Source organism: Leuresthes tenuis, unplaced genomic scaffold, assembly GCF_036924035.1.
Source record: "Leuresthes tenuis unplaced genomic scaffold, fLeuTen1.0.hap1 SCAF_1, whole genome shotgun sequence".
Lineage (NCBI taxonomy): Eukaryota > Metazoa > Chordata > Actinopteri > Atheriniformes > Atherinopsidae > Leuresthes > Leuresthes tenuis.
Window position 1 is genome coordinate 30,907,719 of NW_027325355.1, and position 16,387 is coordinate 30,924,105.

Here is a 16,387-nt window from a genome sequence, read left to right on the forward strand (position 1 = left end):
GCTGGGTTTAGGGGCTGGTGACAACATGTATAAACCTCTGATTTTAAGACTTTGACGTTACTTCTTGTATGAGGCAATAATTTGGTAAATTAAAATTTCTGAATTAAAAACATGAAGAAACAGAATAACCTAATTTAGCATTTAGCACAACCAATCTGATTAAGACCATCTGCAGTGACTCATCTATCCTCGGCCACAACAGTCTCAGCTGTATTGATCAGTTCATGCAGACTCAGGGTTTGATTGGAATGAAAATCGTTCGGTTGTTTGATGATGTCACAGTCTGAGCTGCGGACGCAAAGCTTAATGTGAAGTCATCCTGACGCAGAGACGCACAACCTCCCTGTTTGTGTTCGTTTTCATTACAGAGACTTCACACTCAGTTTAGTCCTGAAAGCTTTTAGGAGTTTTTGCAGTTTTGTGAAGCTTAAAATGTCATCAGGAAGCACATCCACAAACTCTGTAGCTGTAGCTCAGACATCAGCTTTTTACAATCAGTTTTATTTACAGCTGCATCACATGTGGATCAAGTTCATAAAAAATACTGCAGTTTTCCACATATTCCCAAAAGTTCAAGTTCAGTGTCGAGCAACAGCTAAAACATGAATAAATTAGACACACGGCCATAAAAAAACACATAATTAAAGACGTATGTACAGAATAGACGTGTGTCTGCAGACATTCGCCTTTGATTGATCCGACACTGGTGACGTTTCAGTCTGTCGAGGGAAAATCTCTGGTTCTGGAAACCATTTTAACTCCAGTTGCATCGTGAAGAAGGTCTTCAGCGTTGGGTTAAGCCTTTAAACAGACATGTTACAGAGTAAAACCCTGAAAGTAAAGACAAACACTGATTTCAACCAGATAAAATGAACGTTAAATGATCATCTCATTGGTCTCCTCTGAAATAATGGGGGGTGTTTAAAGAGGATATCTGAGAGGGTAAAGCTGAACTTAAACATAAATAATCCTGCTGGATGCTCAAACAGCGGCAGGGATGAAGAGGCCGTGCAGGTCCATGTGCACGGTGGCGGGGATGGAGGCTCGGGCCATCTCCTCCAGCGTTTTGGCATTGAGGACGAGCATGAATGGAGGAGTGTTGGGATCGGAGGAGATGACTGATGACAGGATGACTCCTGAGGAAGGAAGACAGAAACCGTCAGGAGTAGTGAAGAAGCCCACATGCTTTAAAGAGATCAGCTGGGTTTAAATGTGTTTAAATGTGTTTAAATGTGTTTAAATGTGTTTTAAATGTGTTTTAAATGTGTTTTAAATGTGTTTACATGTGTTTAAATGTGTTTTAATTGTGTTTTAATTGTGTTTAAATGTGTTTAAATGTGTTTAAATGTGTTTAAATTTGTTTAAATGTGTTTTAAATGTGTTTTAAATGTGTTTACATGTGTTTAAATGTGTTTTAATTGTGTTTAAATGTGTTTTGAATGTGTTTGAATGGGTGGAGGTGACGCCCTCACCGTCGTCCTCCTCCACCGCTCCGGGAGAGGCGACGAACACCGGCTCTGAGGGGTAGCACCGGTCCTGGTGCCACTCCACGTGGGTCCGGGTCACGATGTCGACTTTGGCGATCTGCAGGGTGAACAAGTTGATTGATTAGGCCGTGACGTGTTCAGGAACGGATCACGTGTTGCATTGATTAGGCCGTGACGTGTTCAGGAACGGATCACGTGTTGCATTGATTAGGCCGTGACGTGTTCAGAAACGGATCACGTGTTGCATTGATTAGGCTGTGACGTGTTCAGAAACGGATCACGTGTTGCATTGATTAGGCTGTGACGTGTTCAGAAACGGATCACGTGTTGCATTGATTAGGCCGTGACGTGTTCAGGAAACGGATCACGTGTAGCATTGATTAGGCTGTGACGTGTTCAGAAACGGATCACGTGTTGCATTGATTAGGCTGTGACGTGTTCAGAAACGGATCACGTGTTGCATTGATTAGGCTGTGACGTGTTCAGAAACGGATCACGTGTTGCATTGATTAGGCTGTGACGTGTTCAGAAACGGATCACGTGTTGCATTGATTAGGCTGTGACGTGTTCAGAAACGGATCACGTGTAGCATTGATTAGGCTGTGACGTGTTCAGAAACGGATCACGTGTAGCATTGATTAGGCTGTGACGTGTTCAGGAAACGGATCACGTGTTGCATTGATTAGGCCGTGACGTGTTCAGAAACGGATCACGTGTAGCATTGATTAGGCCGTGACGTGTTCAGAAACGGATCACGTGTTGCATTGATTAGGCCGTGACGTGTTCAGGAAACGGATCACGTGTTGCATTGATTAGGCCGTGACGTGTTCAGAAACGGATCACGTGTTGCATTGATTAGGCTGTGACGTGTTCAGGAAACGGATCACGTGTTGCATTGATTAGGCTGTGACGTGTTCAGGAAACGGATCACGTGTAGCATTGATTAGGCTGTGACGTGTTCAGGAAACGCATCACGTGTTGCATTGATTAGGCTGTGACGTGTTCAGGAAACGCATCACGTGTTGCATTGATTAGGCTGTGACGTGTTCAGGAAACGCATCACGTGTTGCATTGATTAGGCTGTGACGTGTTCAGGAAACGCATCACGTGTTGCATTGATTAGGCTGTGACGTGTTCAGGAAACGCATCACGTGTTGCATTGATTAGGCTGTGACGTGTTCAGGAAACGCATCACGTGTTGCATTGATTAGGCCGTGACGTGTTCAGGAAACGCATCACGTGTTGCATTGATTAGGCCGTGACGTGTTCAGGAAACGCATCACGTGTTGCATTGATTAGGCTATGACGTGTTCAGGAAACGCATCACGTGTTGCATTGATTAGACTGTGACGTGTTCAGGAAACGCATCACGTGTTGCATTGATTAGGCTGTGACGTGTTCAGGAAACGCATCACGTGTTGCATTGATTAGGCTGTGACGTGTTCAGGAAACGCATCACGTGTTGCATTGATTAGGCTGTGACGTGTTCAGGAAACGCATCACGTGTTGCATTGATTAGACTGTGACGTGTTCAGGAAACGCATCACGTGTTGCATTGATTAGGCTGTGACGTGTTCAGGAAACGCATCACGTGTTGCATTGATTAGGCTGTGACGTGTTCAGGAAACGCATCACGTGTTGCATTGATTAGGCTGTGACGTGTTCAGGAAACGCATCACGTGTTGCATTGATTAGGCCGTGACGTGTTCAGGAAACGCATCACGTGTTGCATTGATTAGGCCGTGACGTGTTCAGGAAACGCATCACGTGTTGCATTGATTAGGCTATGACGTGTTCAGGAAACGCATCACGTGTTGCATTGATTAGACTGTGACGTGTTCAGGAAACGCATCACGTGTTGCATTGATTAGGCTGTGACGTGTTCAGGAAACGCATCACGTGTTGCATTGATTAGACTGTGACGTGTTCAGGAAACGCATCACGTGTTGCATTGATTAGACTGTGACGTGTTCAGGAAACGCATCACGTGTTGCATTGATTAGGCTGTGACGTGTTCAGGAAACGCATCACGTGTTGCATTGATTAGGCCGTGACGTGTTCAGGAAACGCATCACGTGTTGCATTGATTAGGCCGTGACGTGTTCAGGAAACGGATCACGTGTTGCATTGATTAGGCCGTGACGTGTTCAGAAACGGATCACGTGTTGCATTGATTAGGCCGTGACGTGTTCAGAAACGGATCACGTGTTGCATTGATTAGGCCGTGACGTGTTCAGAAACGGATCACGTGTTGCATTGATTAGGCCGTGACGTGTTCAGGAAACGGATCACGTGTAGCATTGATTAGGCCGTGACGTGTTCAGGAAACGGATCACGTGTTGCATTGATTAGGCCGTGACGTGTTCAGGAAACGGGTCACGTGTTGCATTGATTAGGCTGTGACGTGTTCAGGAACGGATCACGTGTAGCATTGATTAGGCCGTGACGTGTTCAGGAAACGGATCACGTGTTGCATTGATTAGGCTGTGACGTGTTCAGAAACGGATCACGTGTAGCATTGATTAGGCCGTGACGTGTTCAGGAACGGATCACGTGTTGCATTGATTAGACTGTGACGTGTTCAGGAAACGGATCACGTGTTGCATTGATTAGGCCGTGACGTGTTCAGAAACGGATCACGTGTTGCATTGATTAGGCTGTGACGTGTTCAGGAAACGGATCACGTGTAGCATTGATTAGACTGTGACGTGTTCAGAAACGGATCACGTGTAGCATTGATTAGGCCGTGACGTGTTCAGGAAACGGATCACGTGTTACATTGATTAGGCCGTGACGCGTTCAGGAAACGGATCACGTGTTACATTGATTAGGCCGTGACGTGTTCAGAAACGGATCACGTGTTGCATTGATTAGGCCGTGACGCGTTCAGGAAACGGATCACGTGTTACATTGATTAGGCCGTGACGTGTTCAGAAACGGATCACGTGTTGCATTGATTAGGCCGTGACGCGTTCAGGAAACGGATCACGTGTTGCATTGATTAGGCCGTGACGCGTTCAGGAAACGGATCACGTGTTACATTGATTAGGCCGTGACGCGTTCAGGAAACGGATCACGTGTTGCATTGATTAGGCCGTGACGTGTTCAGGAAACGGATCACGTGTTGCATTGATTAGACTGTGACGTGTTCAGAAACGGATCACGTGTAGCATTGATTAGACCGTGACGTGTTCAGAAACGCATCACGTGTTGCATTGATTAGGCCGTGACGTGTTCAGGAAACGGATCACGTGTAGCATTGATTAGACTGTGACGTGTTCAGAAACGGATCACGTGTTGCATTGATTAGACTGTGACGCGTTCAGAAACGGATCACGTGTTGCATTGATTAGGCTGTGACGTGTTCAGGAAACGGATCACGTGTTGCATTGATTAGGCCGTGACATGTTCAGGAACGGATCACGTGTTGCATTGATTAGGCCGTGACGTGTTCAGGAAACGGATCACTTGTAGCATTGATTAGGCCGTGACATGTTCAGAAACGGATCACGTGTTGCATTGATTAGGCCGTGACGCGTTCAGGAAACGGATCACTTGTAGCATTGATTAGGCCGTGACGCGTTCAGAAACGGATCACGTGTAGTATTGATTAGGCCGTGACGTGTTCAGGAAACGGATCACGTGTTGCATTGATTAGGCCGTGACGTGTTCAGGAAATGGATCACGTGTAGCATTGATAAGGCCGTGACGTGTTCAGGAAACGGATCACGTGTAGCATTGATTAGGCCGTGACGTGTTCAGGAAACGGATCACGTGTAGCATTGATTAGACCGTGACGTGTTCAGGAAACGGATCACGTGTTGCATTGATTAGGCCGTGACGCATTCAGAAACGGATCACGTGTTGCATTGATTAGGCCGTGACGCATTCAGAAACGGATCACGTGTAGCATTGATTAGGCCGTGACGCGTTCAGAAACGGATCACGTGTAGTATTGATTAGGCCGTGACGCGTTCAGGAAACGGATCACGTGTTGCATTGATTAGGCCGTGACGCGTTCAGGAAACGGATCACGTGTTGCATTGATTAGGCAGTGACGTGTTCAGAAACGGATCACGTGTTGCATTGATTAGGCCGTGACGCGTTCAGGAAACGGATCACGTGTTACATTGATTAGGCCGTGACGCGTTCAGGAAACGGATCACGTGTAGCATTGATTAGACTGTGACGTGTTCAGGAAACGGATCACGTGTTACATTGATTAGGCCGTGACGCGTTCAGGAAACGGATCACGTGTTGCATTGATTAGGCCGTGACGCGTTCAGGAAACGGATCACGTGTTACATTGATTAGGCCGTGACGCGTTCAGGAAACGATCACGTGTAGCATTGATTAGGCCGTGACGTGTTCAGAAACGGATCACGTTTAGCATTGATTAGACTGTGACGTGTTCAGAAACGGATCACGTGTAGCATTGATTAGGCTGTGACGTGTTCAGGAAACGGATCACATGTAGCATTGATTAGGCCGTGACGTGTTCAGAAACGGATCACGTGTAGCATTGATTAGACTGTGACGTGTTCAGAAACGGACTCCGTGTAGCATTGATTAGGCCGTGACGTGTTCAGAAACGGATCACGTGTTGCATTGATTAGGCCGTGACGTGTTCAGGAAACGGATCACGTGTAGCATTGATTAGGCCGTGACGTGTTCAGAAACGGATCACGTGTAGCATTGATTAGGCCGTGACGTGTTCAGGAACGGATCACGTGTAGCATTGATTAGGCCGTGACGTGTTCAGAAACGGATCACGTGTAGCATTGATTAGGCCGTGACGTGTTCAGGAACGGATCACGTGTAGCATTGATTAGGCCGTGACGTGTTCAGGAAACGGATCACGTGTTGCATTGATTAGGCTGTGACGTGTTCAGAAACGGATCACGTGTAGCATTGATTAGGCCGTGACGTGTTCAGAAACGGATCACGTGTTGCATTGATTAGGCCGTGACGTGTTCAGGAAAGGATCACGTGTAGCATTGATTAGGCCGTGACGTGTTCAGGAAACGGATCACGTGTAGCATTGATTAGGCCGTGACGTGTTCAGAAACGGATCACGTGTAGCATTGATTAGGCCGTGACGTGTTCAGGAAACGGATCACGTGTTGCATTGATTAGGCTGTGACGTGTTCAGAAACGGATCACGTGTAGCATTGATTAGGCCGTGATGTGTTCAGGAACGGATCACGTGTTGCATTGATTAGACTGTGACGTGTTCAGGAACGGATCACGTGTAGCATTGATTAGGCCGTGACGTGTTCAGAAACGGATCACGTGTTGCATTGATTAGGCCGTGACGTGTTCAGGAAACGGATCACGTGTTGCATTGATTGTGGATGATCTTTTGCATGCCTCCCACCTTGTTGGGGTGGGGAGACCACTCCAGCCTGGAACCATAGAAGTATCTGTACTTCCTGGTGTTGAAGCTGTAGTTGATCCCGGGCAGCTCCAGACCTGCGGGGGAGTCAGACTCCTTAGACCTGGAGGATCGGACAGATCTTCCTGTCTTTTTGGACAACATTACCTTTGAAAAGCGTGTCGGGCTTGCAGTAGATCGACCCGTCTTCCTGCATCACTGCCTGAGCTGCCGTGTCCGTCAGAGTCACAAGGTTCGTTCCTCTGGGCGATTCCTGGAGAACACACAAGCAGTTCAGAAGAGGATGTGGAAAGTTGTTTTTTTCTTGGACTTTTCTCTTTTTGAATCGAATGGTACCTTGTGGGCACTGAGGGGCAAAACGAATCTCTGGCAAACAGGTGGGGAGAAGTCCTTGTTGGTCTGAATGAAGCTGCTGGACTCTTGCTTCATGTTGTGGAGGTAGAACATATCGTACAGGTTGCTGTCTTCGTAGCAGATCATGTCGAACACCACGTGGCCATCATCCTCATAGGCGTTGATGTGGTGGAAAACCACCAGAGCGTCGCTGTAAAAGCGCATGGAAACGGCCTTTCCTGTTTTTCTGTTGATGACGTGGAAGAAAGTCTGGAAGGAAACATGAGGCTTCATGTTGATTTGCTTTGCTGACACAAAGAAAGTGATATTAAGGATAACCTGTAGGAAGCAAATGCTCGTGAACCCTTGAACCCACATTAGCTGATGTGCTTATGAGAGTATTTTGTCTTCTTGGTGTGGAAACAGGAGCTTTGTAACATCTCTGGAGCAGTAATATATATATAAAATTTATATTAATATTCCATCCATCATCTGCTGCTTATCCGGGGGTCAGGGGGCAGCAGCTTTAACAGAGAAACCCAGACTGTCCCCGGCCACTTCCTCCAGCTCTTCCGGGGGGACCCCGAGGCGTTCCCAGGCCATAGTCTCTCCTGTGTGTCCTGGGTCTTCCCCGGGTCTCCTCCCAGTGGGACGGGCCCAGAACACCTCCCCAGGGAGGCCTCCAGGGGGCATCCTAACCAGATGCCACCTCATCTGACTCCTCTCGATGCGGAGGAGCAGCGGTTCTACTCCGAGCTCCTCCCGGATGACTGAGCTTCTCACCCTATCTCTAAGGGAGGCCCAGACACCCTGCGGAGGAAACCCATTTCAGCCGCTTGTATCCGTGATCTCGTTCTTTCGGTCTCTCCCCACAGCTGGGACCATCGGTGAGGATGGGAACGTAGACTGACCAGTAAACAGAGAGCTTCTCCTTCTGGCTCAGCTCCTTCTTCACAACGACGGGTCGGTGCAGCAACACTGCAGACGCTGCACCGATCCGCCGTCAGTCTCCCGCTCCATTCGTCCCTCACTGTGAACAAGACCCCGAGATACTTGAACTCCTCCACCTGGGGAAGGATCTCATTCCCGACCCGGAGAGAGCATTCCAGCCTCTTCCGGCTGAGAACCATAGTCTCAGATTTGGAGGCTTCACACTCGGCTGCGATGAGAATATATTAATATATATATTAATATTATAATGAGTAAGAGGCCAAGATCTGAACCCAGAGGAACTCCTCAGATGATTTTGCCGTCTTCCCGACCCTCACTGCGATTATTCATAGTGAGAATACACAGAACTGCTGTCAGTGAGTTAAAGTGTGACTTACTTGGTCATCTTTGTCGAATTTGAGGCAGCTCCCCCAGTTGACCCCCCTGAAATAGGCAGTTGCCAGTTTGACGATGTCCAGTTTGAAAGGCTGCTCCACGAACACGATGTAGTTCTCGGTCATGCCGAAGCTGTGGAAGTAGCTCGGGTACAGAGTGGAGCGAAAAGGAACCGAACACAGCTGCTGCACTTTCCTCAGCGCTGGCTTTTTATGTTCTTTATCTGAAAGAGACGCAGCTGTTACTGTCATCACGGCCCTCCGATGTTAGACATGACGCACATTTGACTTTTTTAATGAAAAATCATCACTAAAAATGATAAAAATGACGATTAGATGCATTTTAGCAGTCTGTAAGCTTTGTTTTAATGTGAAAAAGCCTGTTTCCGTTGTTTTTTCTGATAAAATATCATTAACTTTCTGTTTACTGCAACTTTTGTGCCGCAGTAATCTTGATTTTATTTCCAATAAAACGTAGGTCTGAATCTCAGTCAGTTTTTTATGCCCTGTGTTTAAAACAGGGTCGTAAATACAGTCAGTGACATCTTTTACAGGGCTTATAAATCAATAAACTGTATCCATGCTGTAAGATACAGGCATGAGCTCAGGGGTTAAAGCACAAACTCAGCTGAAGTTTACACAGATCGGAGCTGATAACTCAGTTTTTCACTTATTGTCCGAGCTTTAGATGATTGGCAGGTGTCTGAAGTAAAGTCTTAAATAAAGCCCCCCCACAGCATCGTCTCACCACCACCGCGTTTCACATCTCGGATGCTTTAAAGTCACTCTGTTTTGTCACCAAACCCAACAAAGATCATAATTCATTTCACCAGAGAGCAGTTTCTTTGCGCAAGAACAAACCATAAACTGACTTTCTGAGCTAAAACGAACCATAAACTGACTTTTTGAGCTAAAACGAGCCATAAACTGACTTTCTGAGCTAAAACGAACCATAAACTGACTTTTTGAGCTAAAACGAGCCATAAACTGACTTTCTGAGCTAAAACGAGCCATAAACTGACTTTCTGAGCTAAAACGAGCCATAAACTGACTTTCTGAGCTAAAACGAACCATAAACTGAGTTTTTGAGCTAAAACGAGCCATAAACTGACTTTCTGAGCTAAAACGAGCCATAAACTGACTTTCTGAGCTAAAACGAGCCATAAACTGAGTTTCTGAGCTAAAACGAGCCATAAACTGACTTTCTGAGCTAAAACGAACCATAAACTGAGTTTTTGAGCTAAAACGAGCCATAAACTGACTTTCTGAGCTAAAACGAGCCATAAACTGAGTTTCTGAGCTAAAACGAGCCATAAAGTGACTTTCTGAGCTAAAACGAGCCATAAACTGAGTTTCTGAGCTAAAACGAGCCATAAAGTGACTTTCTGAGCTAAAACGAGCCATAAACTGACTTTTTGAGCTAAAACGAGCCATAAACTGACTTTCTGAGCTAAAACGAGCCATAAACTGACTTTCTGAGCTAAAACGAACCATAAACTGAGTTTTTGAGCTAAAACGAGCCATAAACTGACTTTCTGAGCTAAAACGAGCCATAAACTGACTTTCTGAGCTAAAACGAGCCATAAACTGAGTTTCTGAGCTAAAACGAGCCATAAACTGACTTTCTGAGCTAAAACGAGCCATAAACTGAGTTTCTGAGCTAAAACGAGCCATAAAGTGACTTTCTGAGCTAAAACGAACCATAAACTGAGTTTTTGAGCTAAAACGAGCCATAAACTGACTTTTTGAGCTAAAACGAGCCATAAACTGACTTTCTGAGCTAAAACGAGCCATAAACTGACTTTCTGAGCTAAAACGAACCATAAACTGAGTTTTTGAGCTAAAACGAGCCATAAACTGACTTTCTGAGCTAAAACGAGCCATAAACTGACTTTCTGAGCTAAAACGAGCCATAAACTGACTTTCTGAGCTAAAACGAACCATAAACTGAGTTTTTGAGCTAAAACGAGCCATAAACTGACTTTCTGAGCAGCGGCTTCTTGTTTGCAGCTCAATCTTCAGCCCAATGTTGTCCCCTGAGGTAAAGGTTAGCCGTTTAACAGCAGGCTCCATACCTGAAGCATCTGCAGAAACTTTGAAGATGACGTACTTCGGCCGGCCGAGGCCAATGATGGCGGTGCCCATGTTGTAGGTGTTGCCCTCGTTGTCATAGTGAGGATGAGCCGTGGCCAGGTTGAGAGCGATGTGGTTCCTGTAGTTGGCCTGCAGTCAACAGAAATGTTACGGCTACATGTTTGCAGGCGAGCCTGCTGTGGGTTGAGGTGAACTCACCCTGCCGACAGTTTCCAGGGTGTCCGGGTTGATCTGGTTGATGTAGTTGACCTCGGAGGAGGCGTAGTAGTCCTGACCGTAACGGATGATGTTGATCAGGTTGTTGTCCGTGAAGTCGGGGATGATGTTGCAGAGGTGCGTGAATGTCCTGGTGAGAAAAGGCGTTTCAGTATCCAGCTCCAGTGAGCATGCCAGGAGTTTTCTGTCCATTTCTTTGAATGTGTACATATGTCTACTTTCTCTATGTGTTCACAGATGTTTGGAAGTAGAAAACTATGTCTCTTCGTGTCCTGAAGGGACCAAAGCAAACATTTAAATCTTTTCGTCTGGAGCCAGCCCGGCTGGACATAGATAATCAGCTCGTGTCCCACGGGGAGAGGATTGTGTTCCCTTTGGTTCTGCCTGAGCTGCTTTTACGTGTCCTGACTGTTCAGTACCTGGCAAAGATGTTTTTGCAGGGATCGGGGTAGATCATGGTTCCGAACTCGGACACGACGATCCGGTCGGCCTTGATGTTTCTCTTGTAGGTCTCGCTCCTCAGAAACTTGCTTCGGTAAGTCACCTCGCCTGAAACAACATCACGAGCGTCACAGAACGCAGTCACACCACAACAAAGCTGCCTGGACTCGTCAGACTGACCGTCGCTGAAGGTGAAACTGTGGATAAGCGACAAGCCATCAAACCAGTGGTTGTACTCGGAGCTTCCCACAGAGAAGAGGCCGGGTCCGTTCCTCAGCAGCGTGCCCTGCAACCAGGACGGGATGGAGCCTGCAGGTCAGAGGTCACACAGCCAGTCAGCAGACGTCTTTGACCACACGCTCATGTAGGAAACCAGATAAAGAACAATAAACCTGGAACAAGGTTAGTTGTTGGTTGAATGCTTGGCTCATATCTGCCCCTGTGCAGCTGCAGTGACCCCATATAGGTGTGGCTGAATGTATCTTTAAAACCAAAGATTTCCTCCAACAGCATTACATAAAACTTACTTATTTCTGGCCTTTAGGCATGTTGTGGATCTTCTGATTATGTATCAATCGTGTTTGTGGATCAACAGATACGATCCCAGACTGAGAGACACTGAGTTGCAACACGTTTGTTCAGCAACTATCAGCTGAAATAAATAAAGGGACTTCCCCAACATGGATTTTTTCCATGATGTTGTCCTAACGGCAGAATCTGAAGCTCTGAAAGAAGCTACAGATGAGACTTTCTTCCACTCAGTGAGGCGCTCGGTCCTTTGTGGTCAGCGTAATTCTGGAGAAATGATCTTAAAATTAGCCAGTGATTAAACCCATAAATGTTCAGATTTAAATCACCAGTAAGTTACCCAGAAGCTGGGTCATCTTTCACATTCTGGCTCTTTACTCCAGAGCTCTGGATAAATAATCAGAATAATTCATCTCTCCCTGTCTATCTCCAAGAAGCTCCTGAAAACCCAGCTCTTCAGAGAGCATCTCCTATCCCAGCACTTACCTTGTACTTCCCTACCCCCTCTATCTCTGCACTTTATCTTTCTGCACTTCCTTCTATGCCTGCACCCTATCTCTGCTCTGTCCCCTCTGACAGAGTCGGACTCCTGGGTTCCTTCTATGGAGCTTATTGTTAGCTTTTTATAGAGCTGTTATATCTTCATTTGTAAGTCTCTTTGGATAAAAACAGCTGATAAATACAGAAACATGAACATAATTCATTCCTCTTTTCACATCAACGTCGCTCTTCTTCTGCTAAACAACTTCAAAATGCACCAAACTGGGATTGAAGTGTTTTACTTTGTTAAATTGTTCGTGGAAAGGAGAAGTTCCTGGATTCTCCAGATGTTGGCTCAGCTAATAACTGTTCGCCTGTCCTGTTTTAGTTAAAATTACATCACGGGAAAAGGAAGAAGTCTATAAAAGATGAGACTCTGAAATAGTCTGGAAGGATTATTTTGTATGTTTACGACTGGACTTTGACAGAAACTATTTCCTTACTTTCACATAAAGCCTGTTGCAGTACATAAAGCTGCAGATATGACTTTGTGGTCAGCGTAATTCTGGAGAAATGATCTTAAAATTAGCCAGTGATTAAACCCGTAAATGTTCAGATTTAAATCATGAGGAAGTAACCCAGAAGCTGGGTCAGACGGGTCTGATTGTTTAATTTTTCACATTCTGGCTCTTTACTCCAGAGCTCTGGATAAATAATCAGAATAATTCATCCCTCTTTTCACATCAACGTCGCTCTTCTTCTGCTAAACAACTTCAAAATGCACCAAACTGGGATTGAAGTGTTTTACTTTGTGAAATGTTCGTGGAAAGGAGAAGTTCCTGGATTCTCCAGATGTTGGCTCAGCTAATAACTCATGCCTTACTTTCACATAAAGCCTGTTGCAGTACGTAAAGCTGCAGATATGATCTGTGATTCCTCATCAAACTCACCTTTCACTTGGGCTGTCACCGGCTCCGGGGTCTCTGATCCGTTTTGTGCGATGATGGCCTGCATGTTGGACGCTCTGCTGCTGCAGCCTGAGTGCTGGGAGAAGCTTACTTTGTGCTGGGAGAAGCTTACTTTGTGCTGGGAGAAGCTTACTTTGTGCTGGGAGAAGCTTACTTTGTGCTGGGAGAAGCTTACTTTGTGCTGGGAGAAGCTTACTTTATGCTGGGAGAAGCTTACTTTATGCAGCCTGCGCTGGGCTACGTGATCCGCTGCAGGTGCCCATAATCTCATATTATGCAAGTGTGCCGCTGTGGACTTTAATCTGCCCTTCACAATAAAAGCTGCAGACAGCTAAACGGAGAAGAGCTCTCATTAAACTGGAAACAGAAACTGACAGGACTCCAGTGAAAGAAACCGCATCATTCGGAACTCTTTATTTCATTATTTCAAGTGTTTTATATTTAAACCTTTTTTGCTGCTCTGGGGGAGAACCGGCTGCTGCATACATCCTTGAACTTAATTGGGAGCTTGTAAAAGTCTGATAAGAGGCAGCACGTTATGTCACTAATTATCTCTTATCTAAATGAGAAATAAGCAACTCTGCTGTTAAACTGTGTCACTGAATCCATATCAGCTTTTATTGACCAGTGTGGAGTGAGCTTGATGTTCCAAATGATGTTGATTCAGTTTACAGCGTTCATTTCATCGTGCACATACCTGTATATATATCTGTATATATATACCTGTATATATATCTGTATATATATCTGTATATATACCTGTATATATATCTGTATATATATATATATATATCTGTATATATATCTGTACATATATACCTGTATATATATCTGTATATATACCTGTATATATATCTGTATATATACCTGTACATATATACCTGTATATATATCTGTATATATATCTGTACATATATACCTGTATATATATCTGTATATATATATATATATCTGTATATATATCTGTATATATATATATATATATATATATATACAGGTATTATATCTGTACATATATATCTGTACATATATCTGTACATATATCTATATATACCTGTACATATATATCTGTATATATATCTGTATATACATCATACCTGTATATATATCTGTACATATATATCTGTATATATACCTGTACATATATATCTGTACATATATCATACCTGTATATATATCTGTATATATATATATATATATATATATATATATATATATATACAGGTATCATATCTGTACATATATATCTGTATATATATATATCTGTACATATATATCTGTATATATATATCTGTACATATATCATACCTGTATATATATCTGTACATATATATCTGTATATATATATATATATATATATATATATATATGTACATATATCTGTACATATACCTGTATATATATATCTGTACATATATCTGTATATATATCTGTATATATATGTCTGTATAGTTCAATCCCTGCATCTTAAATTCTTACAATAAGCCAGATTCTGTTTTTCCGAACAGCAGAACACATGAAAGTCAGGTGAACTCGACCCGTGTAATTGAGTAAATGAGTTTACAGCCTCTCTTATCTGTGTCCACGTCTCACTTCATGCCAACAAAACTCAGCACAAAGGCAATAAAATGCAGGAAAAGCTTCTCTGATCACTGGTGACTTTGCTTTACTCTTAATAGTTAGCTTCACACCTCACCTGCTTTAACTCTGAACCTTCTCTGTGTCCGACAGCTTCCCGGAGGATAAATATTGTGATTTATGCATCATTACACGTTTAAATGAATGCAGCAGATTTAACATCCAACTCAGAATGTTTGAAGTTACTTAACTTCTGTTCGGTTTTTCAACATATGCTCTCTTTAAAGGACTTTTTGGATGCCTGGCTGAACTATATCATCAGATATATCTAAGATAAATGCCGTATATGTGAGCGTGAAACAAGCTTTAACCAGCTTTGGCTTCTCAGTTTGCATCCAGAGCTTTGAACTGAAGAGGTTTTTGGTTCATGCAGCCAGTAACACAGGAAAAGGGTTTATAGCCTCCAACAAATGCAGGTGAAGTGTCAAAATGAACTTAGAACTTATCAAAAAGTTGTGGAGCAAAGAGATAAATGGATTATTTAAAACTGGTCTGAGTTAGATGGCAGCAGCAGGTGTCAGAAAAGCTAAATGTTCACCACTGTGGAGCGTCCCGTCCTCCTCTAACAGACTAAAACCAGATTAAAGGGCTCATTAAAGGGCTCATTAAAGGGCTCATTAAAGGGCTCGTGCTTTGTTTCTTTCAGACTGAGACCAACAGGTCTGCAGGTCCCACTCAGATGGACACCATGAGGTGTTGTCGGTTCATTTCACAGCTGGAACTCTTACGTAAGGCCGGTCAGATTTATCCCAAAGCTAAGATCTGAGTAATGCTTTCAACAATGGCCATGATTCATGCTCAAAGTAATCGCTGCAAAAACAACTCTGGAACTGGTTTTTCTCTCTTTTTTAACCAGGAACAGATCAGGGACGGGGGTTCCTGGTTGTTTGTTAAAAAGACTGCATGAAAAATGTTGCTGTTAGATGGTTGGAGTCAGATTGGGATAGTTTTGGTTAAACTGTTCAGGTTGTCTGCCTCATTCTGACATTTATCTGAAATGCCGAAATGGAATTTCTTTGGATTTATTAAAAATGGTCACAGGATCTGAAAGAAAAAGTGAATAATTCTATCCTTTTGTATTCATTTGCACTGATTCTTTTATTTGTCTTAAACAAAACAAATGTACCAACGATCTTAGAGAAGCAGCTGCTGCTGCCCATCAGTCTGGGAAGGGTTATAAGGCCATTTCCAGACTATCTGGAGTCCATCATTCTACAGAGAGAAAGATTATTCACAAGTGGAAAACATTCAGGACAGCTGTCAATCTTCCCAGGAGTGGACGTCCCAGCAAGTTCACCCCAAGGTGAAGAAGCCCAGAGCTACATCTCAGACTCTACAGGCCTCAGTTAGCATGTTAAAGGTTAAAGGTCACCCCAAGGTGAAAAAGCCCAGAGCTACATCTCAGACTCTACAGGCCTCAGTTAGCATGTTAAAGGTTAAAGGTCACCCCAAGGTGAAGAAGCCCAGAGCTACATCTCAGAC

The 16,387-nt window shown here is 44.1% G+C and overlaps 1 protein-coding gene across 1 annotated transcript; it reads right to left on the reverse strand.

Annotated features, from left to right (window-relative positions):
• Positions 1–502: 502 nt before the first annotated feature.
• bco1l (beta-carotene oxygenase 1, like) lies at positions 503–13,472 on the reverse strand. The gene is made up of 11 exons (XM_072379147.1): positions 13,250–13,472; positions 11,472–11,600; positions 11,270–11,399; positions 10,833–10,980; positions 10,616–10,763; positions 8,544–8,764; positions 7,219–7,485; positions 7,030–7,135; positions 6,865–6,959; positions 1,473–1,584; positions 503–1,136 (listed from the first exon to the last, which is right to left on the reverse strand). Exons 1-11 carry the CDS (start codon positions 13,311–13,313, stop codon positions 982–984), a joined length of 1,575 nt encoding a protein of 524 aa, XP_072235248.1. The 5' UTR covers positions 13,314–13,472; the 3' UTR covers positions 503–981.
• Between the last annotated feature and the right edge of the window lie 2,915 nt (positions 13,473–16,387).

Bases quoted from the DNA above. Each gene is read 5' to 3' on its own strand.
- bco1l (XM_072379147.1), bottom strand. From the start codon at position 13,313: ATGCAGGCCATCATCGCACAAAACGGATCAGAGACCCCGGAGCCGGTG. The intron at 11,601-13,249 runs GTGAGTTTGATG...TCTGACCTGCAG, and splicing joins GGTGACAGCCCAAGTGAAAG to GCTCCATCCCGTCCTGGTTG. The intron at 8,765-10,615 runs GTATGGAGCCTG...CGTCTCTTTCAG, and splicing joins AGTTTCTGCAGATGCTTCAG to ATAAAGAACATAAAAAGCCA.